Here is a 24,540-nt window from a genome sequence, read left to right as displayed (position 1 = left end):
GAATTCTTTCTAGCATTAGTCGTAATTAGCACCTTCTACAATTCACATTTGATTTCAGCAGTCGTGTCAGAGCATCGAATTTTGAGCGGGTTCTTAAATTTTGGGAACAGAGCGATTTGAGCGGGAGCTTAATCTGGCGAGTAAGGAGTGTGTGGAACAGAAACCAAGTTGTTTCAGGCGTGCGCTGAGAGCTCTGGGACATGGTGCATTGTCGTCGTGTAGCGTTCAGATTCTCATGCACTGCACATCGGGCTGTTTTTGCCGAATGACCACTTTCAGATGCGCTAAAACTCGGCCGTAAAAGTAGCTGTTTACAGTCTGGCCGTTTGGCACAAATTCCTGATGCCCAATGCTGTGAATGTCGAAAACACGATAAGCATGCACATTGTGGAATTAAGGGCTTAGCCTTTTTTTCGGCCGGGGAGACGTTAGACTTTTCCAATAGGCTTTTTCAGTGTGAAGACTGTTGCTTCCTCTCCGCGTCGTACCCGCAAATTCAAGTTTCGTTCTCAGTGGTGAGCCTCAAAGTGAAAGACTTCACCAGATTTGGATTTGGCCCCGGGTGATTTCGCTTTCTTCCCAAAATTAAAAATCAAGCTCAATGGTTACCATTTTGACATGATTGCTGAAATTAATCGCGAATTGCAGAAGGTGCTTGATTCATACAGGAAATCCAAGACTTATTCACAAAGTGGCAGGACCCTGGGAGCGCAGGGGGCTATTTTAAAGGTGACAGTGTTTGAACAATGTACAACCATAAGCACCATGCTACGGCATGGTGCTTATGGTTGAAATAACTCCCAAGATTGTACTGCAATGACGTTGTATGAAAAATTGGCTTATTTAATGCAGTTAAACCTGGATATAACGAAATTGACAAATTCCCGAAAAACTTCGATTATAAAGAGGATTTCGTTATATGCAGGTTTAGCGCGAAAATTCGAAAAAGAAGTGCTTACCGTATTTACTCGATTCTAACGCGCCCTCGATTGTAACGCGCACCCGTTTTCCGTTTTCGTCGAAGCACTCATCCTTGGAATGTCACACCAGGTACTGGATGCGAGGACACGTGTCGTTTCGCACAAGCGTGAGGCATCGGAAACAAAGAGTGAGCGTCACGATGGCGTCGTAGCGTCGTATAGTGTTACAGTAGAACCCCACTGTTACGTTCCCGGGTGCTGCGTTTTCCCGGTTTCTGTTTAGAACAGAGCCTTTAACCAGCTCATCTATGGCAGTAGTATAGGTTCCTATATATGTAAGCCAATTCCTCATGTGTGTGCTTGTCTTATAGTCTCGCTGAGTACCAAGTGGGAGGCAAGAGCCATCCTCCTCTCCCCTAGCGGCCCGAGCGCTCCACCACGCACGCAAACCTTCAGATGCCCCAAAACTCGCGCGGAACATGCGAATCAAAGTTGGCGTTTGGTGAGAAATCTGCCCTTCGCGTCGGCGCCTTTGCATTGATGGTGCAAGTCCGACAACCAGCGACCACTAAAGCAGGCGAAATAACCAAATAATGCTATTCGCTTTAATATAAGTATCATTTTTATATTATGGCAATAAACAATTGTGGCGCACTTCAGTGGCTTAGTATTGTTGATCATTTTTTTTCCTGTTATAAAGTTTAATTGTGTTGTGAAGTTAAAACAGCAGACATAGGAAGAACACATCGTCCTGCAGTGGACTTCGGTCCACTGATCACGGTAACATTCACTGTATCTTACGTGCATGTATGCATCTAAAGAATGATTGCCACACTCCATTGATTCCCTTAATTTAATTCAGTATCAGCCCTTGATTCTGGATACATTTATAAACCTCTACATGGTCTTGGTAAAAGCCCGCTCGTACTGCTAGAAAAAGCTGAGAAAGGCGAGCCAACAGCAGTTAACATCAAATAAAGATGATGTCTTTTTCGGTGCATTAGTGTACCGTATGGTTTGGTGCTTAGACTGCACTGTCTCCAGCATCGACCTGTATTTTCGATTGAGTAAACCCACACTTCCGGTTTTGGGTTTAGGCACGCGCAGTTTTAATCAGCGCACCTAGGTATTATTTCTACATTTTTGTGCTACTTACGCATTCATACAGCTCTGTACACAGCTACGCTAACTTGGTGCGTCTTTCAATTAAATGGACACTCCAAGCACATTTCTGCCGTCGCCGTGATGTTCTGTATAAAACCGAGGGTGATAACACCGTCGCCATGCACCTTATGCTGTATGTGCAAGTGAAAGCGCGCGAAGGGAGCCAATGATCGCGGCTCAATCTGGCACCTGCAAGAGAAGGAAGCTGACAGGATACACGCCGTCTTCCGTCACGCAAAAGGTTGTGGGGGGATGAGAAGGAGGGAGGGAGGGAGGGGGGAGGCCGTGTTCTCCGACATCAACAGCATATTTCGAGACTGCGCGCATGGGGAACCGGCGATCGCAGCTCAATCTCGTGCACGCATGGAGGGAAGCGGGAAGGCAGCAAGCAAAGGAGGGAGGGAGGGGGAGCCTAAAGCCCCTGAAACTTCATAAAGTAGCGACACTCTCCTCATCTGCCTTCACTCCTCCTCGTTTCTCCTCCCTTTTGCACTCCCTCCTCAACCGTGGCGCCGCCTACATCGCTTAAGCGTAGCGGACGACCTTTTGCAGAGTGAATGAACGCATAGCAATGCGGTGCACTTTAAGCATTCGCATTGGCGTTCTAGCTCTGAGTAACTTTGTATACAGCATAGGATTTCTATGCCGAGGGGCTATATATATACAGTAAAAGCTCGATGATACGAATCTCACGGGGTCACGAAAAATATTCGTATTAGCCGAAATTCGTATCATCGAAACACAATTAAAACTACTGTCGAATCTCGATAATTCGAACTCGAAGGGGCCCGAAAATTTGTTCGAATTAAAAGGACGTATTTTTGAAGTATTCGTGCACCATAGCACGATGCACGAACGGTGCGAGTCGTGAAATATCGCGGCGCGCAAGCGCATAGCAAGCCTCGGGCCACGAAACTGCCCACGCCGGCTAATTAGCCAGCCGCTTCCCGATAACGACAGAAAACGAAGCTTCAGGGAGCGAGCGGGCGGCGCCGGCACACGGGTGCGCGCGGAGACCGTCGAAGGTGAGGGAGGAGGGCGGCAGGGAAGCGGATTTGGCCGCGTCAACTCCGCCGCTTCGGTGGCTCCCCTCGCCCTCCCTCTCAACTCCCTCGTAGCTCTCTCACCTTCGACTCCGTGCGCACATCTCCGTGCGCGCCTGCCGCCGTGCTGGCGCCAGCTTATTTTAGCCGCCCCCTGAAGTTTCGTTTTCTGCCGTTATCGGGAAGCGAGCGTTTGCGGGCGTGGCAGTTTCGTTGGCCCGACTGTGCCTCCGCCGCTGCTTCCCTCTGCGCTGCTGCCGCAGCGTGCAAGGTCAACATGTGACTAGAAAATAGAGGAGGGTTCACTGCCATTTTATCCGCGTGGCTGAGACGTCGGCACTAGTGTGTGCTAGAATACGGTTGTCTAGAACACTCTAGTCGGCACGTACACGCTTGTTCCGGCGCGATGCAGAACGGCGACCTTGCAATTTGAGAGAGGGGGAAATTTCCGCCGCGGGTTCTTTTTTTTTTTCCCCGTTCCTTCGCGCGCGGCATTGAGGGGTCTCTCCTGAGCTTTTGCTCTATGGCGGTGTCGGAGAAATGCCGGTCGGAGGCGCTGCCGCGTTATTTGGCGCGCTGCTAAGAGCATTGGCGGTACGCGGTATGTTCGAAATAAGCGTGTTCGAATTAACGAGATTCGACTGTAGCTAAATTAAAGAGTCAGAGGTGAACTCACTCAAACACATGTACGTAAAAAGCATTTATTTCTTGAAGCGCCACCGCTTCAAACTCTTCGCGCCCAGTCGCGGAGTCCGCGCTGTCCGGCGCCGCGCCTCCGCACCAAAAGAGGAGAGAAAGCGCGTGACTGCGCGCTGTTCTCTTTCGCGGCCGTCGGTGGGGCGGCGTTTATTCGTATCAACCAACGCAGGCTGAAAATCGATTCGTAACAACCGTTCTCTAGCACGTTGCAAAGTAATGGGGCTCGTCCGGGACCACAGAAAAATTCGTATCATCCGGAAATTCGTATTAACCGTGATCGTATCATCGAGCTTTTACTGTATATATATACAAATTCAGTGACGGCAGCCTCTTTTTCCTGTTCTGATAACTATTCTTTTTAAGTGTCTAAACGAGCGCGCTAACGCCGTACCATGACGACTCCGAATGTATTGCGTGCACTACACTTGGCAAGCGCGTGTCGCAACATCTTGTTGCGAATGGTTGTAAATAACACGTTTATGATCGAATGCCAACATCCTGGCCTCCCGCAAACCCTCAGTAACCTAAATAATCTGTGCCATTCTTACCACTTGAATTCGCGACGCGTATCAGCTATGACGCTCAAAGGCTGGCTGAGGGCATGGACGCACCATCCTTAGTGCCCTATAGCAAGTGCGTCTCAGACACATAGTGGTCGTACGAACTAATAGCTGAGCGAACAAGCAAGCGAACGACTAAAGCGTGTGAACGACTAAACAAACGACGACTGAACTAGCCAGTGAACGAGCAGGCGACCGCACATTTTCTTTGTGAGTGCTACACTGCCGCATCTTAAACTTCACACTTTAAAGCTCGCGTGAATTAGAATGTACGTCTCAAAGACCAATGATGCTGTCGTTCGGTGGTGAATGCACCCTGTAACTCTCTTTCGGGAGAGCACGCACGCTTTTCATCAGTGCCTTTGTATAGCAAATCCACCGGGCGACCACCCACGACGAACACGTACAAAAGAGGCTAACAAAGCTATTCGCTCTAAAGAAGGCTAGTAAGTCACCACAAAAGGCAGAGTTGCTTTTCTGAGTGAGTTTTCTCGTTTGAGCCTCATGTTGTCAAAAGGAGTAGCTGAATCTTAAAAAATTTCGTAATCACGTTTTCACACTCAGCCTCATGCGCCCGCGAACTTACGCCTGTTGGCCTACAACACAATTAAGCTTCTTGCCTTTGCTGAAACTATTTTGGCATCCGAAGGCTGAAAGATGGAAAATGCGCTGAAGCGACGTCGCACTTGCCGCTAAACTTAGCTCAAAGTTTTCGCAAACTAAAACAACACGGATGAGCAACGGCGCCAACATGCGCTCCTCGCCAGTCGGTAGACGTTTCTCAAGCGAAAATGGCGATGGAGCGCGACTGTAAACAAACGAAGCTCGACGCGAGGGCCCACATGATACCATTAGGCCAATAGCGATACGGCATCTGCCTCGGACAGGGCGTGTGAAGAGGAGGCGACATTCTTCAAAGCATGTCGCTACTTTACGAAATTTGAGGGGTTTTAGGGGAGCCGCATTCTACTCCGGCACCATGTGCGTACTTTGCATGGCCGCGCGCGGTCGCGCGCGCCTTATCTTGAAAGCGATCTGCAGGCGGCTCTACCTTTGCGCGTGCGGTGTTCTCGTCGCTCAGTTTGCGTTGAAGCGATAGACAGCCCGAAGGTCACTTTGCTCGCTGCTGCTGCCACGCTTCCTGACGCCAGCGTTCTGACAGCGAGTGTCTGCGGTCATCAAGTGTGATGTGTTTATGTTTGCCTGTGTGCGCTGACACTATGCTTGTTAATTTAGTTAGTAAGCGAATATTTTCAAGCTTATACGGCTGATAAAACTATCCTTACCTCGTATAGGTGTCTAATAATTGGCTATTGCAATCGATGCTTCACCTTGCAGGCGAAACTGCAGCTTTTTCCGTGTGAAGCTTCATTTTGATGCCATTTTTGTTGCCCTACATCAGCTACAAAGACTCAAATAGTCTAATTTCACGAGTCATGGCTGGCAAGATAGCCAGATCCCACGAAACCCCAAATTAGTCTGAAGTCGGGCGTACCTTGCCTTCCAAGCTGCAACGATGCAGCTTGCGAGGCAGCCTTTGGTGATAAAGAAGCTGAAAGCCTGGCTCGTTAGTCGTGATTCATCTTCAAAAAGATCAGTGCGAACTGTACAGGGACAACATAGAGGTGCACCCAGACAGCGCCGACTCGCAACTGAATCTTTATTACAGAAAGTGCGAACAACCAAGGGAGATGCGCATATGCAACAGCTATGAAACACACATGAAAGGCCGGTGCAGAGAAAGGCGGTGAGCCATTTCACACGCGCATATAGCGTGTAATCGAGCATACTGAATTCATTTTTTTGTTTGGTCGGTTGGTCGGTCGTTTGTTTGTTTACGTAGAGCTTGCGTATTCGCGGGAAGTCGGGTGTTTTCGTACTCGAGACGAAGAGGCGTCTGGGGCTAAATTGTTGCTGGCCAGGAGAGGGGGAGTGGCGTGGACAGCAGCATCAGACTCGGTGGACAGGCATCGGAGCGCTAGCGAAAGATCCGTTTACTCCGGTCACCAAAGTGTTCAGGATCTGCATTATTATGTTTTATGTCATTCCCAGCCTGAACTAAAGCGTAACGTACAAATCAACAACAGTGAGCCCATTCCTATAGTAGCTTGTAACAGAGAGTGAGAGAGAGAGAAAAAGAGGTTTATTGATCTAAATATATATATATAAGGCAACCCTTGTGGTGCTTCCGGCTAGGTGCCTCGGTTATGTTCTCAATAAATGTAGCTTGACAAGTACTGTTTTCAAAGTGCTGCTGCGAGAACCAAACCTCTTAATTTACGTGCGCACAGAATTGCATAAGAATCGTAAAGGATGACAGAGTTAATCATTGCTCTTTCAGGAGATAATTTTACTTTGTCGATGATTTTGTATGCCAAGGGAACGGTGGCCATCACTCTAATGGAAGAAGACTGTAGTTTGTCCTTGCAAGGGAAGCCGTTAGAGACAGGCTATAGGCTACCATAGTTAAACAACTTGATAACTAGGCCTCGACGACAAGACCAAGGCGAGCGCTTGTTGTTACTGCGTCCTTTTGACGTGGCTTTGTTTTTGCACTTTTATTTAAGTGTGACCCTAGAAAGACAAACACGTAAACAATACAGAAGAGAATTGTACGGGTGTTTCTTTATTGCTTACTGTGCATGTGCCTCTTTAGTGGCGTGCCATTTAGTAAACGCCAATGAGGCGAGGAGCAAATTCTTCTATTCAATTACGAGTCATTCCCAACTTTCCCAAATTGCGATATATTCTCCTGTCGCCTATCTCTGCTTTGCTGTTAACCAAAGTAGCCTTACATTATTTTTCTTGCCTACACTTGCCAGCACTGATGTCATGGGTTAGGGAGTTACAGTGGCTATCGCTGTGCAGGCCCCCGTGAATGATGCATACGCAGCCGCGGGTTTCCTGGGGCTGTCACCATCCACGCGACCGGCACATATGGTGCGCGCCATGCTCGAGTCGTTGGCGTTCCGCACCTACCAACTACATGCGCTACTCAAGAGCACCTCTGGGCTACCCACCATCGGCAGCGTCAGGTGAGCCATTCAGAATGTGTCTTCACGGTTTATTTTGCTCAAGACTGGTTTTTGGAGGCAGGACATATGTGTTGGTGGTGCCACACCTGCACCGTTCGACGTAATCGGCTGTTTCCTATTAGGATTGCAAGTTTTGCAAGTTTGTAGCGATCCGTCTTCAACAGCACTTCAGCATGCTATACAGTGTGCTTTCACGTTCGGTGTAGTCGTGGTGTTTTTGGGAAAAAGGGAAAATTAGTAAAATGTGTGCAGCGGCCTAAAAGCGAGTGGCAGGCTGTAGGAGTTCGGGGACGGTGCTACGACTAAGCATAAGATCAAAGTTCGAACCACGCAGGGAAGGTGTGGTATTTTGTGGCAGCAGGTGCGTGGGGCAGACTGGAAGGTTTGTAAACACGAGGCTAAGGAAGCATAAAGGTTCGTCGAAAAGGGCTTTGTTGAAAACGTAAAAGCGTTCTGCAAACGCCTTCGCCCATAGCAGCAGCGGCAACAGCAATGACTTCTCATCAACGCGGTTGCTATGCGCTCGTATTCTCGTGCACTGTAGCCGTTGCTTCTGTCAGCACGCGCTAACTTGGCAGATGCTCGGCAGGTTTAAAGCGAGACCTGACAAAGAGCAGCTCCATCACTGTTTGCTCTGTTGGGCAATTGTCGAGGCCCTGCATGTCTGCACAGTCGCTTGCCCAAGAAGTTCAGCTAATGGGACAACCGTGCTGGCCCTTTCATAATGCTTGACCTTCTCAAATGTGTTTAAAATTCCGGCAGAAACCATTTAAGAATGATTGTCGACGTTAATGCAATTAATATTCAAGCGATGTAGCGACTGCATCGTATTTTCACTGCCAAAACACGTCACGTACGAGGCATATACTGCAGCCGGGCTTCTCTCTCGCGCTTCCCTCTGGACGCGCGGCGCCATCTAGCGGTATACCTGAGAAGCCCAAGTGTGGCGCATGTGTGAACATGTAATTAAACAAGATTTTTCGGAATGTATATGATGCGGTTTCTTGCACCGGGGAAACATTAAATTTTTTTTTTTGTCACTCAAGAGTGGTACAAACCAGTGACGCAAGTTGATGTCAAAGAGATTCATTGAAGAGCGGCACATACCTCGTGTCACATACCCTGGGACCCACATTGGTTCGATGGTTGGCTTATGCGGCAGCATTAATGCGGAGCCCTTCTGCAAAAAAGTGTGGCAGCATGACACCACCCTCATTGCTGACGACGGCTAACACCATTACAGAACGAAAATTTCGTGTCAGGACTTGTGCAAAGCCACCTGTCGTTACGGCGGTTAACTTTTTGGTCTTGGTCAAAGTCCTTTTTATCTGGAAAAAAAAAAAACCAGAGCATTCTAGGCTCCCCAAGTCTCTTCAGCTTGCTTAGCAAGCGCTTGGACCAGAGCAGACGATTCTCCCCGAGTTTTATCGGACATGAATTGCCCTCTCCTCATGACATAGGAATGGTACCTCAAGTCCTCGTGCACAGCGAGCCTGACAGTCGACTCTGCGACTTGGAGCTCCTTTGCAATGGCCCGCGTTGACTTCCCTGGGTTGTCACTCACAATGACTTGCAGCCGCCGGAGAAAATCAGGGGCTCTGACGACGTCCGACTGCTGAACATGCTTTTTCCTTTTGTCCTTTTCGCCACAGATGCCACGTCACCTCCAGAACACATCAGTTCTGTCCGCACCATGTAAACGAAAGACTTCGCTATGTTCAGAAAGGTGACAATTTCCAAGTCGCTGTGGTGTGTGGCCAGGGCGACGAGGACTACATGGCATTTCATTTCCTGCGTCAACCTGTACCCTTCCATCTTTGAACAAACTGTGCAGTATGAATGATAAGGGGTCAACCAACAAGAAGGCGCACGCCTAGATAAATATGATGAGCCTGCTGGTGCCTATGGCGATAAGGAATAGTGTTCTCAAATACCTCGCGCACCCATTAATGTTGCTTCTCAGACGAGCCACTGCGGTGCAGCTGCATTTTGGGACCTGGTGAGGACTCGCCTCGCGTGATAAGCCGAGCATGTGCAACCTTGGCTTGGTGGCCAAAAGATAACTTTGTTTTTTTCACAAATGTTTACTAGGGACTCTTGTAAAACTTGCAGTAATGTAAGACTACGCCTTCGAGTTCGTGACGTGGCAGAGTATGTCTCTGATGTCTCCTTTCACTTGGGCAGATCTTGAGATTTACTTCGCCCAGAAGACTTGCAGGCTTTCATTTGAAGTTTTTGCGTCTTCCATGCTGTTCATTAGTGTAGTAGCGTGCACGGAAATCGAGACTTCATGATGTATGTGCCGCACTGGTAATGTCGTGAATGACCGTTTGAGTGCAAAAGCCCATGGAGACAACACATATCAGAAATGTTTTAACCCCAAAGAACATCCTAAACTTCTGAAGGTTTCTGGCTTGGTGGTCGGTTTTAGGACTAGAAATTCTATAGCACGGTAGATCGCTTAAGCAGAATTCCTGCTTAAACTGAAAATGAGCCTTTGAAATTGTTGATATTGTATTTGGGTAGTACAAGAAGAAAGTTATCAATCGGAATCAAAATTATCACAACTGTCTGTAAACGCAATCGCATAGGGAAGCTATAAAGATTTTTGAAGCCAATCATCTCAACTGGTTTTATTCAACCAGCCAATCATCGCACAATAAAAGTGATATCTCCGAAAGTTATGTTCTGAGAATAGTCCCCTAGTCAATCCATGAGTCACTTACCGCGTGCAAACCAGGCGACAAGCATAGCCGCTTTGCATTTGCACTTTGTCGTGCATGTTGCAGGGGTCCAGTGTTTAATACTCTACGTGTTAAATAGTTGCGCGGGTCTCGGTTGACTTGTTTGGCTGCTGCGCAAATTTTGACTGCTCAGAATCGCGCAGCTTCAAATAGCACCAACTCCATGCGCTATGTTTGGGCCAACGAAAGTGTCGATGGAGCGAGGAAAGGGTTGGAAAATGGGCATTGTTCAGAAAGCCGCGATCGAATATTCGGCTGTCGGAGCACGGCCGATCTCTCGTCGAGTGGACAGATGCTGGCGATTTAGTGCATACACTGATGGTACTTTCGCCTATCTGTTGCGACAGCATGGCAGTGGTCAAAGTGCAGACTTAGCATTGAACGTAAGCATATTTGTGTGCAGCAACGCGCCTGACAAGTTTCTTAAATTCTTTCCCGCTTGTAGAATGAGTGACTTGTTTTCGGACGTAACCGTTATTTCGGACTTCTGTTTATTCGTAGCTGCACGCAGTCCCGGACTGCAGAGTCCGAGTTAATTATCTGTCAGTGACTTTATTGATTCCAGAATAAGTTTTATGAATGCTAAGCATATTGTAATTTTTCATTATTCTAAGCACCAGCTGCTACATTGACTAATTGATGCTTAACATTTCTGACGACAGCGTTGTGTGGGTGTAAGACACATTAGTTCTGCACTCCTGTACGTTTTTCTCAGTAATGTACTCCTGGTAATTGGAACATATTTATCTGGTCCCTTAAGGTTCTGTTTATCGAGATTCATATCGAGCAGGATTTGCTACTTTTGCACACTCGTTCACAGCAAGTGTATTCTTGACCCCCTTCACCAGCTGTCGGCGCAGACTGCACTTAGCTGCAGGTTTGACGACGGGGCAGCCGCATGACGACAAACCCATGGTGAGCGAGTACTGGCGGCAAACATGCGATAAGAGCAGGCTGCGGGTTATCGCGGCTGTTATTTCATTCTTTCCACCAGTTCCCACATTTCCCGTCAATATATAGCTGCTGCATATTCTGGTCTATGAGAATCTTTATTGAACAAGTTGCAGTAAGATGTGTCGTGGAAAATGAAAACAGGAACCAGTAGAACTTGCTATGTGTAAAATTGTCAGTTTGTTTCTCCTGATACCAGGTTGTTGTTGTTGTACTAACATGGTACAGTTAATATCATTTCCAGGCTGTACCACTATCTACATGCATTTGTATAAAATAATAAGAAGCTGCTATAGGATATCTTAAATTGCATAGTGGTCACTGTTCATAGGCACTAGCAGCACATGGTAATAGCAGAAGCCGGAGTATTTATTTTTTATTTTATTGATATTTTTTGCATAGAAAGCGACATGCAAAACTCGGTGAGCGCTGGACTTCGGCAGCGATGGGCAGTGGCAACTTGCTTGGGAAACAGGCTTGTCAAAACCAAGAGAATGTACTATATTTACTTTCATGTGTCTTCCTATGTCATCTATGGGGAAAACCAAGCGTTATTGCGGTGTGAGAACACATATTTGGGACCAGTGTGTTAGAAAACTGCTTGTGACAGTGTTGTGTCAACAGAAAAAGTTGCAGTTTCGCCCGAAATGCGAAGCATCGATTGCGATAGCAAATTAGTAGACAGCTATGCGAAGTAAGGATAGTCGTTTTGTTGTCTGTATAAAGCTGTAAACATTCAGTTATTAACTAAATTAACAAGCATGGTGTCAGCGCGCACAGGCAAACATGAATGCATCACACTCGATGACCGCGGACACTCGTTGTCAAAACGCTGTCGTGAGTAAGCGTGGAAGCAGCAGCGAGCGAAGTGACCTTCGTGCTAGCTGTCTCTCGCTTCAACGCAAACTGAGCACCGAGAACACAGCACGCACAAAAGTATGAGCCGTCGGCGCACCTAGACTCTGCCTCCAATGCAGATAACTTTCAAGATATGGCCCGCGCAGCTACGCAGACGGAGTACAATGCCACCCCCCTCCTTCCCCTCCCCCCAGTGCCTCACACGTGACGGAAGACTGCGCGTTACCTCCCCGCTTTCCTCCCTTGCGTGCGTGAGATTTAGCCGCGATCGTCGGCTCTCCTTGCAGGCTTACACTCGCACATACAGCACATGGCGCGCGGCGACGGTGTTATTGCCCTTGGACTTTATACGGAACATCACGGTGACAGCAAAAATGCGCCTGGAGTGTCCATACCATTACTATTGCAATTAAAATGCTCAGCTAGCTTTCTTCTCTCAGTGCACCTATCGCTTACCACAAGGAAGCTGTCTTTGTTGTAAAATATATACTGATGTCGAACACTGAAAGTTATTTTGCCTTGCAAAGTTGAATTAGCTTTAAACTTTGCAAGGCAGAATAATTCTAGTTGAGCAAAATATCGCCTGTGAAGGGAGTGAACAATTTTTCTGCTTTTTACATCGCCCTGGAACGAGGTTACTTACGAAGGCATCTGACATTAATCACCGGGAGGTCATGCTGTGCTGGACGCGTTGGATCAGGGACCTCACTTCCACTATAAGGGCTCAGAGAGTGGTGGGAGCGTAGAATCACTGCGTTCATCTGAGATTTCTTGAGAAAGTTGACCAAGGTTTGTCTTTTCATATTTAAATACAATATAATTAACCTTTTTATTATTTGTGAGTGACAAAAATTTATCAGTTATAAGCGTAGCGGGTTACATCTGGAGAGCTGATACCATAATTGTGCAGTGATGGTGCCAACCCTGCCCCAAGTTTGCATCATTTTCGTGCTAGATTAAAAGGTGATTTTGACAGCCCTAAGCACTAACCTATTGCTTTAGCTTGACTTAACGTTTCACTTTTGTTATGCAAATTATGTTGGAGGTTCTTCTGCCACTTGCAGGGCTCTCTAGACCATGGCACATTCCTCTTTTGCTGCCCAGGTTCACCGGCGGAGTGACGCAAAACCTGTTCCTCATGCAGCTATTGGCTGACCTACTGCAGGAACCCATCATCTGCTCTTCCCAGCACGACAGCAGTGCTCTTGGCGCTGCTTACCTTGCTGGCCTTGCTGTCGGTGAGTTTATGCAAGAGACCGCATTCATGCTTCAAGCTGAGTGGATAACTGATGTGAGAGCCCGTAAGAAGGGTTGTCCATATTCTGGTATTGCTGTAGTCGTAGCCATGATGGTGGACACTGCATATTCTGAACTACTGAAGCTGTAGATAGCGTGCCAGAAGCTTGTCTATGGAAAGCACCTTTCACAGGGACTGTAGCGCGAGACCCCGCGTTGGAAGTATTTCTTCGTTTGTGGGGCGACGTCAAGCATATTGACCCGCTCAAGCCCTTGCGGAGTTTCGTGTACAACCTAATGCAAGGATAACTACAGATTTCGCGCAAAATATAATATGTGTAGTGGGGAATATGCATGTAGGCGCCGTGGGCATTGCCATCGCTTCGGCGCGAGACCCGAGCTCAAGCTACGGATGCCAACAGCTAGGACTGTGACTACAAAGCTACTTGCGATCCCTCGGACGAGTCTCAATAAATCCCCCTTTCATTTGGTGGAGGTGCTGGGTAACCTCGAAAACTGGAACTCCGAAGCCGGACGCTCCCCACTGCTACGACCATGCCTGACGACACCGCCCAGGAAGATACACCTCAGCCTCCAGCGGTGATCGTTTCTGGTGTGTTGCGCCAGTGTGATCCTGCCGTCTTTAGCGGCACCGATGATCATGACGTGGAGGATTGGTTGTCATCGTACGAGCTGGTAAGCCGGCACAATAAGTGGGACGACGCCAGCAAGTTGCATAACGTGTTGTTTTACCTTACCGGCGTCGCGAACCTCTGGTTCCGAAACCACGAACACGATTTCACCACATGGACTGCATTCAAGACCAGTTTTGCTGAAGTGTTCGGGCGTCCCGCTGTGCGCAAGCTTCGCGCTGAACAACGCCTACGTGGGCTGCGCGCAACTTCACGGTGAAACGTTCACCAGCTATATCGAAGATGTCATTGACCTGTGTAGGCGGGTGAATTCGTCAATGGCTGAACAGGACAAGATCAAACACATTATGAAAGGCATTGATGAGGACGCCTTTCAAATGTTGTTAGCGAAGGATCCGCGTACTGTGGCTGACGTCATCAACTTGTGCCAAAGTTTTGACGAGCTACGGAAACAACGCATCTTAGCTCGACGCCCACCACCCACGGAAGATTCGCTAGCAGCATTGGTTATTGGCGACAACCAGACAACTTTGCTGACTCAGATAAAAGAATTTGTGCGGGAGGAGGTTGCGCGACAGCTCTCCATTTTGCCGACCACGGAGAAGCCTTCTCACTCTTTGGCTCCAGCGATCCGGCAGATGATTCAAGAGCAAGTGACCGAAGCTCTTCCATCTTCGTCTCAGCCGGCTCCCGTGGCCGCACCTCTGACGTATGCTGAGGCGGCTGCACGGGCTCCTCGCCTACCGGTGTTCTCTCCTCCGCCTTCAGCGCCTCGCCCGCCGCTGTTCTCTCCTGCGCCTTTGCCTCGGCAGCCGGCAGCTCACTTCTTCGGTGCACAACAGCAGGATACAAATCCTTGGCGCACTGCTGATAACCGCCCCATATGCTACGCCTGCGGCACCCCGGGACATGTAGCGCGTTTCTGCCGCCGGCGTTTCCCGGCCTTCATGGGCACCACGCGAGCCCCCAACTACGGATTCCGACCATTTCGTATGCCACAACAGCCGCCACCGGAAGTCTACGTTGCTGATGACGTACCAGCTCCGGAGTACCAGCCCTTTGGTGCTCGTCGCTCGCCTTCCCCTCGCCTGCCGCTCCCTCTCACCTATGCGTCGTCGGCCCAGCGCCAGTACTGAGGCGGAAAACTGATTTCCGCAGTTCCTGAGGCACGAACTGCGTCGTCGTCGGAAAATCGAAGTCCTCGCTTCTCCCCCGCTAACGTTATTGAAGTGTCAGTGGATGGCATCAAATCTTTTGCGCTCGTCGATACAGGTGCCGCCATATCCGTGATTAGCGAAAAGCTTTGCCGTTTATTACGTAAAGTGACCATGACGCCTTCGGTAATATCGCTTCGAACAGCCACCGCTCAACAAGTTCAGCCCGTCGCTATGTGCACTGCCAGGGTGCTGATTCGAGACATTTTGTACTCGATTGAATTCTTTGTGCTAACCTGTTGCTCCCACGATGTGATTCTTGGCTGGGATTTTCTGTCGCGCCATCATGCCGTCATTGACTGTGCACGTGCTGAGGTTCAGTTCTCCGTCCTGTGCGATTTGCCAACTCACGACTTGCAAGTTCCTGATGTTAGCAGGATCTGTGTAGCTTCAGATACTGACCTTCCTCCACACAGTGCTGTATTTGTCCCTCTTTCATGCACATCGCTTGCCGACGCGACGGTCTTGTTCAAACCCGCTGCCATCTTCAGTCGCCGCCACCCTATATCGTTGCCTTTCGCCCTCCTCACGGTTCACCATGGTGCTGCGGAAATACTGGTTTCTAACCCAAATTCGCACGTTTTGGCTTTGCGCTGTGGCGAGACTATTGGCACCATCCAGACTGTGGACGATGACGTTATTGTGTCTTTCCCTGCTGCCGACGACCAGGCTACAACTAACGTAGCAGCACTGACGCCCCATGTCCCATCTGACCGGATCTCACCAGATGTTTTTTGTCGCTCTATTGCCGATGACCTCGACCCGACACAACGTGAGCACCTACTTACCCTTTTAACTGACTTTCACGCCTCTTTTGACTTGAACCAAGCGTCATTAGGCCGCACAAGTACCGTTTCTCACCACATTGATACGGGGCGACACGCACCATTACGCCAGCGACCGTACCGCGTGTCATCTACCGAGCGTCGTGTCATTACTGAGCAAGTTTCGGACATGCTTGAACGTGGCGTTATCAGACCTTCATGTAGTCCTTGGTCGTCTCCCGTGGTACTGGTTAAGAAAAAAGATGGCTCGATTCGTTTCTGTGTGGACTATCATCGCCTTAACAAGATTACACGAAAAGATGTCTACCCTCTACCGCGTATAGATGACGCCCTGGATTGTCTACATGATGCCGAATTCTTTTCTTCTTTGGACTTGCGATCGGGTTATTGGCAAGTCCCGATTGATGAGTCCGACCGCTCGAAGACAGCTTTCATTACGCCTGACGGCCTGTATGAATTTACGGTGATGCCATTCGGCCTATGCAATACACCTGCGACATTCGAAAGAATGATGGACAATCTTTTGCGAGACCTCAAATGGAAGACGTGTTTGTGCTACTTAGACGACGTAGTAGTTTTCTCCCCTGATTTCACCACTCACCTCACTCGTCTACGCGAAGTTCTGACTTGCCTTGCCACCGCCGGCCTTCAACTTAACTTGAAAAAGTGCCGCTTCGCAGCCCGCCAGTTGACCATACTTGGTCACGTCGTTTCCAAATACGGCGTCCGCCCCGACCCTGACAAGCTTCGTGCTGTCGCAGAATTTCCGCGGCCGACTACAGTAAAAGAGCTCAGAAGTTTTGTCGGTCTCTGCTCTTATTTTCGTCGCTTTCTGCGCAATTTCGCCTGCATCGTCGCACCTCTGACGAAGCTCCTGGCTGGGCCTGGTGACCTTCGTGATTGGACTCCGGCATGTGAGCAAGCCTTCATCACTCTGCGTCGTCTACTTACCTCACCGCCCATTCTCTGTCACTACGACCCGAGTGCTCCGACCGAAGTTCACACGGACGCCAGCGGCGTTGGTCTTGGAGCCGTCCTTGCGCAACGCAAGCCTGGCTTCCCGGAATATGTGGTTGCCTACGCTAGTCGTGCCCTCACAAAGGCAGAAACCAATTACTCTGTAACAGAAAAAGAGTGTTTGGCTATAGTTTGGGCTTTAAGCAAATTTCGCCCTTACTTGTATGGCCATCCCTTTGACGTTGTGACAGACCACCACGCGCTGTGCTGGCTTGCGTCACTGAAAGACCCGTCGGGGCGTCTTGGACGTTGGGCTCTTCGACTCCAGGAATTTGACATTCGCGTCATCTATCGCTCCGGGCGTCAACATTCTGACGCGGATGCCCTCTCCCGGTCACCCGTGCGATCCGACGACACGCAACCCGCATCCACGGACTGCCCGGTTGCTGCGCTTACTGTTTCTGACATGCCTTCTGAACAGAGAAAGGATCCGTGGATTGCGTCTCTCATTGACATTCTAACTACTTCTTCAACGGATACATGCCCTCGAGCCCTTCGCCGCCAAGCCACCCATTTTGTGCTGCGGAACGCCATCTTGTACCGCCGGAACTATCAGCCAGACGGTCGCAAATGGCTGCTCGTCATCCCTCGCCATTTGCGTTCCGACATATGCACTTATTTCCACGCCGACCCACAACAAGCACATGCTGGCGTCCTGAAAACGTACGAGCGGCTCCGCCAGCGGTACTACTGGAGAGGCATGTATTCTTATGTGCGCAAATACATTCGGTCATGTGCAGCCTGTCAGCGACGCAAGACAACTCCTCATACGACAGGCCCACTGCAACCTTTACCGTGTCCTGCACGTCCTTTTGACCGAGTCGGGATCGACCTTTATGGGCCCCTTCCATGCACTGCTCACGGCAATCGTTGGATAATTGTCGCAGTAGACCACCTAACAAGATACGCCGAAACTGCTGCTCTTGCTTCAGCTGCTGCTCGCGATGTCGCAGCGTTCCTCTTACGGCATTTGATTTTACGGCACGACGCACCGCGAGAGCTGCTCAGCGACCGAGGCCGCGTCTTCTTGTCGGACGTTATTAATGAGCTACTGGCAGCGTGCCGCACTATTCACCGCACCACTACGGCGTATCACCCACAGACTAACGGTCTAACGGAACGGTTCAACCGCACTCTTGGTGACATGCTCACAATGTACGTTGCGTCGGATCATTCCAATTGGGACGACGTCCTCCCTTTTGTGACTTACGCGTACAATACCGCCACTCAGGCTACCACAGGCTTCTCACCATTTTTTCTTCTTTATGGACGTGAACCATCCTCTACCCTTGACACCGTACTTCCGTATCACCCGGACGCCTCTGAATTCACCCCGCTTTCAGAAGTTGCTCGACATGCTGAAGAGTGCCGTCAACTGGCTCGCTCATTCACATCGGATACCCAAGGCATCCAAAAAGATCGCCGCGACCACGATCAGCCAACACAGTCCTTCGCCTGTGGATTCTCACGTTTGGCTTCGGCTGCCATTCCAATCTCCAGGCCTTAGCCCAAAGCTTGCTCCAAAATATCAGGGTCCGTACCGGATCGTCGAATGTACATCGCCTGTCAACTACGTGGTCGAACCGGTGACACCGTCTTCTGACAAGCGCCGCCGCGGCCGCGAGACGGTTCACATCAGCCGCCTGAAGCCGTACCACGACCCCCTCATCGTGTCATCACCTTAGGTCGCCAGGATGGCTCACCTTTGCAGCGGGGGCAATTGTAGTGGGGAATATGCATGTAGGCGCCGTGGGCATTGCCATCGCTTCGGCGCGAGACCCGAGCTCGAGCTACGGATGCCAACAGCTAGGACTGTGCCTACAAAGCTACTTGCGATCCCTCGGACGAGTCTCAATAAATCCCCCTTTCATATGTGATATAGTTAAGCACAACATAAATGATGCACTGTTGCATTTGTTTTATAAAGCATTAAGCGAAATATATAGAGTTTTCAAATGTTGGAAACTGCTAAAATGTTTTTTAATAGCAGCATTTTTTAACACTGAAGCTTTTCATTTCATTATGTTTTTTCTGCATATGACAGCTATGCGGTTGGAGGCGACGCAGTGGGTTAGATATTTTCTAACTTAATATTTTACAGGCATTACAGGCTATTTTACAGGCAGACCGCGGTTGGTGAATGCCTGTGCAGCAACCACGGTCCGGTACAAGCTCGAGGAAACAATAGACGACAACCACGTGTACACTCGGAAAGCATTTATTACGACTGCAACTAACACTTCGAGCAGGCCAGCTAGCTATATAGTTGACATCGCTGAGGGTTCCCTCGAAGAGAATAATACACTAGGTAAAGAAGGACTTACCAACTGGGGAATACGGGGGGGGGGGGGGGCCGCGGCGTTTGCCGCAGCAAGAACGCGGTTGAGTAACCACGTGCAGGAATACGGGAGCGGCGGTGGAGACTACCGCCATCGCCGCTTGCTGGGGACCAAAGAGAGCCGGGCGATATCAGCGGGATCTCACGTGACCCACCCGGTGGCGCTGATAGCGCTTGCGATTCCCGCGCGCCGCCCGTGGAAGGAAAGTTTCCCCTCTCCCAACTCTCCCTGGCACGCATACGCTTGACGCGACGTTCGCTGCCCGTGCGGCGGTTATGGGACCCGAGGATTCCCACAAGCTATCTCGCGCACCTTCAGTCGGCGGTCTGCCAATACGAGGTCGTGGATTTTTGCCACGTTATCGGCCGTGGTAGCTATTTGTGGAGCCCCTGGGCAAGGCTCATCAAAAACCGACGTGCGACCACGTTTAAACTCGTTGAACCAATTTTTGATGGTTGCCATCGAAGGAGAAGACTCACCGTAGACGGCATCCAGTCGCTCTTTGATTTCGCTGCGCGATTTCCCTTCCAAAAACAAGAATCGAATCACCGACCGATAGTGCTCTTTTTCCATTTATTTAACGGACACACGAAAAATCACCTGCTTCCTCTTCCTCAAGCGGCCAAAAACAAAACCGCGAGCCCGATTTGACTGGACCTTTGCATGTGTCCCGCTAAGAGAGCGTACTCAACGTCAGTTTATGTCTGATGCGATAGCGTCGCGCTCTTGCGGTGAGGCTAAGTACTTATCGGACCGCCCTCGTATAACCCACACCCTTATTTTACTAATGATTTTTAAACATTTTGGTGCATGTTATAAGCGTGAGAATATGGTAAACTTTAAAACATATATAGTCGACAGCTGTGGTTTTGGTGAGCAAGTCGCATCGCATAGCTCATAGCCAATACAAGGCATCAACGAATTGGTTTACAGTCGCCCATTGATTTCTCTACCTTCTGGATTATTCAGACAAATTTAAGGCAGTCATATGTCTTCTTGAGAGCCGTGCGGCCGCTGTGAACAGATTTGCATCGAGGCGGCACCAAACCGTAGCTTTAGTGGCTGGCATCTGGCAAAGCAGCACTGGTTAGGCCTTACAGCCAAGGCAGATGCGGTGGGGGACGGCAAACCATCGTGGGAAGTTTGCCGCTCATCGGCGATCAGGCCCCAGATCATGCGCACGAGCTAGACTGAGGACGAGCATGCCTACCAAGTTTGCTGTGTGCTTGCAGAACATTAAGCTCGTGTTTAGAAGGAAAGCATTTGAACTACACAGCATGAACTGCCAATCTGCTGGCCCAGGTCACACTTCACAGCATCACGACAACTCATAACTTAGCGAACATGAAACCATTTTGTACCACCACAAAAGGTTCAGTAGACTGAAGCAGAACTGTGAGCTACTGCCTGTAAAAAAATTTGTGTGGTGCTGAAGTTGTAAGGAATGCCGAACTTGCGTTCTCGCATGAAAATATTTGGATAACGCCACTCTGAAAATAAGATGACTACAGAGGTGAACCTGGTTTCTTTTTTTTTGCTAGTAAAGAACCAGATTTTCTCAGAGTTGTCAACATCTGGCTCTTATGTCAACGCTTCAGGCAGATCCTACTCACTCCGAACTAAAAAATTGATATTCCCACCAACCTACTCCAATTGTGACCAGCTTCCTTCTTTCTGTTCTTGTAAGGGGTCTGAGGTTTGTTTACGCCTAACTGTGTGGAAGCCCCTCCTTGATGTTGTCTCGACTTATCATGCAAACAATGCTCCGTTGACTAACATTAAGCTAAATAGTTATTGCACTCAACGAAAAACAGCACTGTTTTTCGTTGAGGGCAATATATGTGTCAGCTTCACAGTCGCTACAGATCCACTCCTTTGTTTAGCTTCTTGTTGCCCAGAAAACCGCTGGTGAGGGGAATTGACTGAATACAACAACCATGAAAGACCAGCTCTTCTCCCAGCGTAAGGTCCGTTAGATTCATGCGTGGTTCACTGCGCCAGTTCAAGGTGCGTTGCACCACAGGCCTTATTCACTGCTCTAAATGTGAATCCCTGCATGCAGTGGATTCATGCAGTGCATGCAGTGGACTCCTCACTCGAGAGCCTGGTGGCAAGAACACGGTTTTTCTCTGTTAAACTGAGGGCTGTGGCGCAACGCACGGAAAACTCCGCGTGAATGTATCGACGCTTTCTCTCTTTTGTTTCTACTCCATATGATGTACAAAAAGAATTGACTTCAAATTGTTACAATTTAAATTAAACTGCAGGAGTATGGAAAGCCAGTCATTGAGCAAATGCTGATGGTGTCAGCAGAAAACATGATGAATTCGGCTAGAAAGTGCCAAAGTTAATATTATCAAAGTTCCGAAACATGTTTTAATGAAGTGCAAGTATAGATACATATGTTTGCGCGTGTCAAAGCAGAGTTTTTACTGCAGCCCATTCTCCGGGAGCTCCACAACACGACACAGATCAACAAATTGCTTTTTATTTCTTTGTAGTTGGCATAAAATTAGGTAGCCGTGCAGCAATTACTTTCTCATATATTCGTATTACTCTTATTTTATTTGCCTTGCAATAATAAATGTTGGTCGCATCGACATAACTGTTACATCCACGAATATTGACTACTGAAGGTTTGGCTTATCGTTAAAGTCAGCATCATCGGCACCACGCTCGCCTAGTTCGACTCCGCTTTGAGGCTTGATTCCATCTGCTGGAAAGCTTTCTGTATCATATTAGCAGGTAATTGTACTCTTCTGGTCTCTATGTCAGCCTGCATCTATCATATATATAGCGGACGTTGAGGGGCAAGATACGATGTGTGGCATCACGTGGCGGTTGCTGCCAGTGGGGTAGACATGGAGCTTACGTGGGGTAAGCCTCGGGATTACGATTACAATAGTTGATTTTTGAATAATTGGAGAACATGTCTAAAATTTCCGATTTTAGTGAATGGACACTGAAACTTTTCATTCCAATGCATTTTTGTTAGGGTGCTTGTACAGGATGTTTCAGCACTTTAAGAATGCTCTGAAATATTCCCAACAAGCCCTCTATATGAGCACTGATGGCACCGTCAACCTATAGTGATCTTGTGTACCCAAAGCCAGTGTAAAGCATTTCTTATTTTAATCAAGAAGCTTTTGATGGTACCTACGTAAACTTTATGTGGGGTGCCCTGGTTACGTGATGGAAGCAGAGTGCTTACCCACGGGGGTATTTGTGAATCTTAGAAACAACACAACAGTAGTGAATCGTAACTCTTTTTGTGACATGTTATTCCTTTTGTTCTTCTTTCCCACTGTTTTTAACAACTGAAAAGAAGACTAATGTCGCACACTAATGACTATTTCTTATTTCTCTCAGTACCATTCAAAAGAAGTTGGTCATGGGCGAGTTGGCACATGGTTCTTGAAAGCTGCGCCTGTCTACGTTGGTTGCGTTCCTTTATGTCCTGTCTTTCTGCATTGCACTAACTCCGTTCTCCTGCACATTTCTATCAATAAGAATTTTGTTCCTATACAAACGTCGTACCTTGAGTTTTGGTTGTTGGTGTACTTACAAGTGGTACTTAGACTTTCAGTATGAAATAAATACAGGGGTGATCCGAATAGCAATGACAAACTTAATGTGTTGAGATAAATATTTCAGGTAGCCCAAACAAACATTCGTTTGTTTACCTGCATGATCATTCTTCTTGTAGTTCACTTCATGCAGTGATCCACCAAATTCTCTGTTCCACTTAAAAAAAAAGAAGTGTCAGTATTCAAAGCTGCACTTTTTGGGGGTAGCACCAAATTTGTCTCGCTTAAGTTCTATCAAATTATACTTGAATGGTCCAAAAGCACAATAATTGCAGTGAGCAAAGTAAGGGCACTAAGAGTAATGCTCCATTGTCAGTAGTATTATAGTCAGAAGTATTCTCTAATGTTACCAGAGTGCTTTAAGCATAATACAGATGCCTGCGCATTTATAAGCAGCATGGCGCGGGGTGTGCGCCGGTGCGATATCGGTTGCCCCAACGGTGCCACTCTTGTTTTTGCGCAATTGTCCATGAAGCATCACGTGCGTTACGCCTGTTTGAAGTATTTGGAACGACCATCTATATATTTCTATCATGGGAACAACGGCTGCTCAAGCGTTGGTGTCGACGCGGCCCTAGTCCGCAAGAACGCTGCATCACACTCTGCCGTCATGCAATGATGCAGAGGGTTGGTGGTTACTATGCTGTTATCAGGAAATCATGGTTCGGAGGCACTTCATTTATGTGTTTGCTGATTGCTGATAACGGTTCGCGGTGACGTTGTACCTTTCGAACATCCAATTTTTTTTTTCGCCCAAAGACTGACGTGCAGTCGTAATGCCGAGACCATGATGTCCAAGACCTTCGCAGAATGGTAGCATGCAGCAGTAGTTCCCGAAGTTTACGCTTCCGGTCAACTAGAATGCTTCACTCTCGTGTGCAGAACACAATCATGTCCTGCTGCTTATAAAATATATCACAAGCTCATGAATAAAAAATGCCGGCTTCGCTTGCAGTTTTTAAATGATAGGTGATCAGAAAAGGGTGCCATTTTGAAAGAGCTACACAATGCCGCATTTCATTCTTTAGATGGACGTTTCTAACGGAAGTTTGCAGCTAGGTGCAGGAACGCACCAGGAACTAAAATGATACAGAAAATCTGGTTTTTGGACTAAAGTGCTGCCGAATTCTAACTGCTGATGTCAGCTTCAGGTCGAGTAATTTATAGCATTTTTAAGGGCAAATTCATATATAATGAACTAATGATATAACGACCACGTTTCGCGGAACTATCGAGTTCGTTGTAAACGGGTTCAACTGTACGTCTATTTTTCTGTCCCATCTAAAGTGTGTGCTTTCGTTCAACCTACAAATATGAGCCAACTAGCCCAGTCCCAGACAACACAGTGACATCGTCAGGACGTCCTTAGTACATACATTTAGTACGTTTGGACGTCCTCAGGATGTCCCCACATTAGCCTCAAAAGATCCCTATCAAGTCAACATGTCCCGCCTCAGCACGTCCTCAGAAAGCATTCGAGGATCTTTTCAGTACGCGTTCCGGACATTTAAAAGACCTGGGCATTCGCTGTGCCCAGTAAAATCCTTTATTTTGTTCACTGAAGTTACCTGTTTTCCATTCACTAAGTAAGAAATTCAGGCTTAAAACCACAACAGGCGCTTACTGCTTGACAGAGCATACTTTTGAGCCCCGTTGCATGGGGCTCGGTATATGGCCACACGAAATGAAAACGTATACCCAGAGTGATGCACACAAAGCCATTTTATTAATTTCA

At 48.3% G+C, this 24,540-nt stretch overlaps 1 protein-coding gene across 1 annotated transcript in view; it reads left to right on the top strand.

Moving 5' to 3' along the window:
• Nucleotides 1-24,540, top strand: part of LOC119441596 (putative glycerol kinase 5) — a 213,748-nt gene that overhangs the window by 180,483 nt on the left and 8,725 nt on the right. Inside the window, 2 exon segments of the mRNA XM_037706205.2 lie at nucleotides 7,255-7,421; nucleotides 13,079-13,212. Of these exon segments, the coding sequence (XP_037562133.1) occupies nucleotides 7,255-7,421; nucleotides 13,079-13,212 (301 nt within the window).

The sequence above is a fragment of the Dermacentor silvarum genome, chromosome 2 (assembly GCF_013339745.2).
Source record: "Dermacentor silvarum isolate Dsil-2018 chromosome 2, BIME_Dsil_1.4, whole genome shotgun sequence".
NCBI lineage: Eukaryota > Metazoa > Arthropoda > Arachnida > Ixodida > Ixodidae > Dermacentor > Dermacentor silvarum.
Note: the sequence above shows the minus strand (reverse complement) of the source record. Positions and strands in the feature narration are given on the sequence as shown.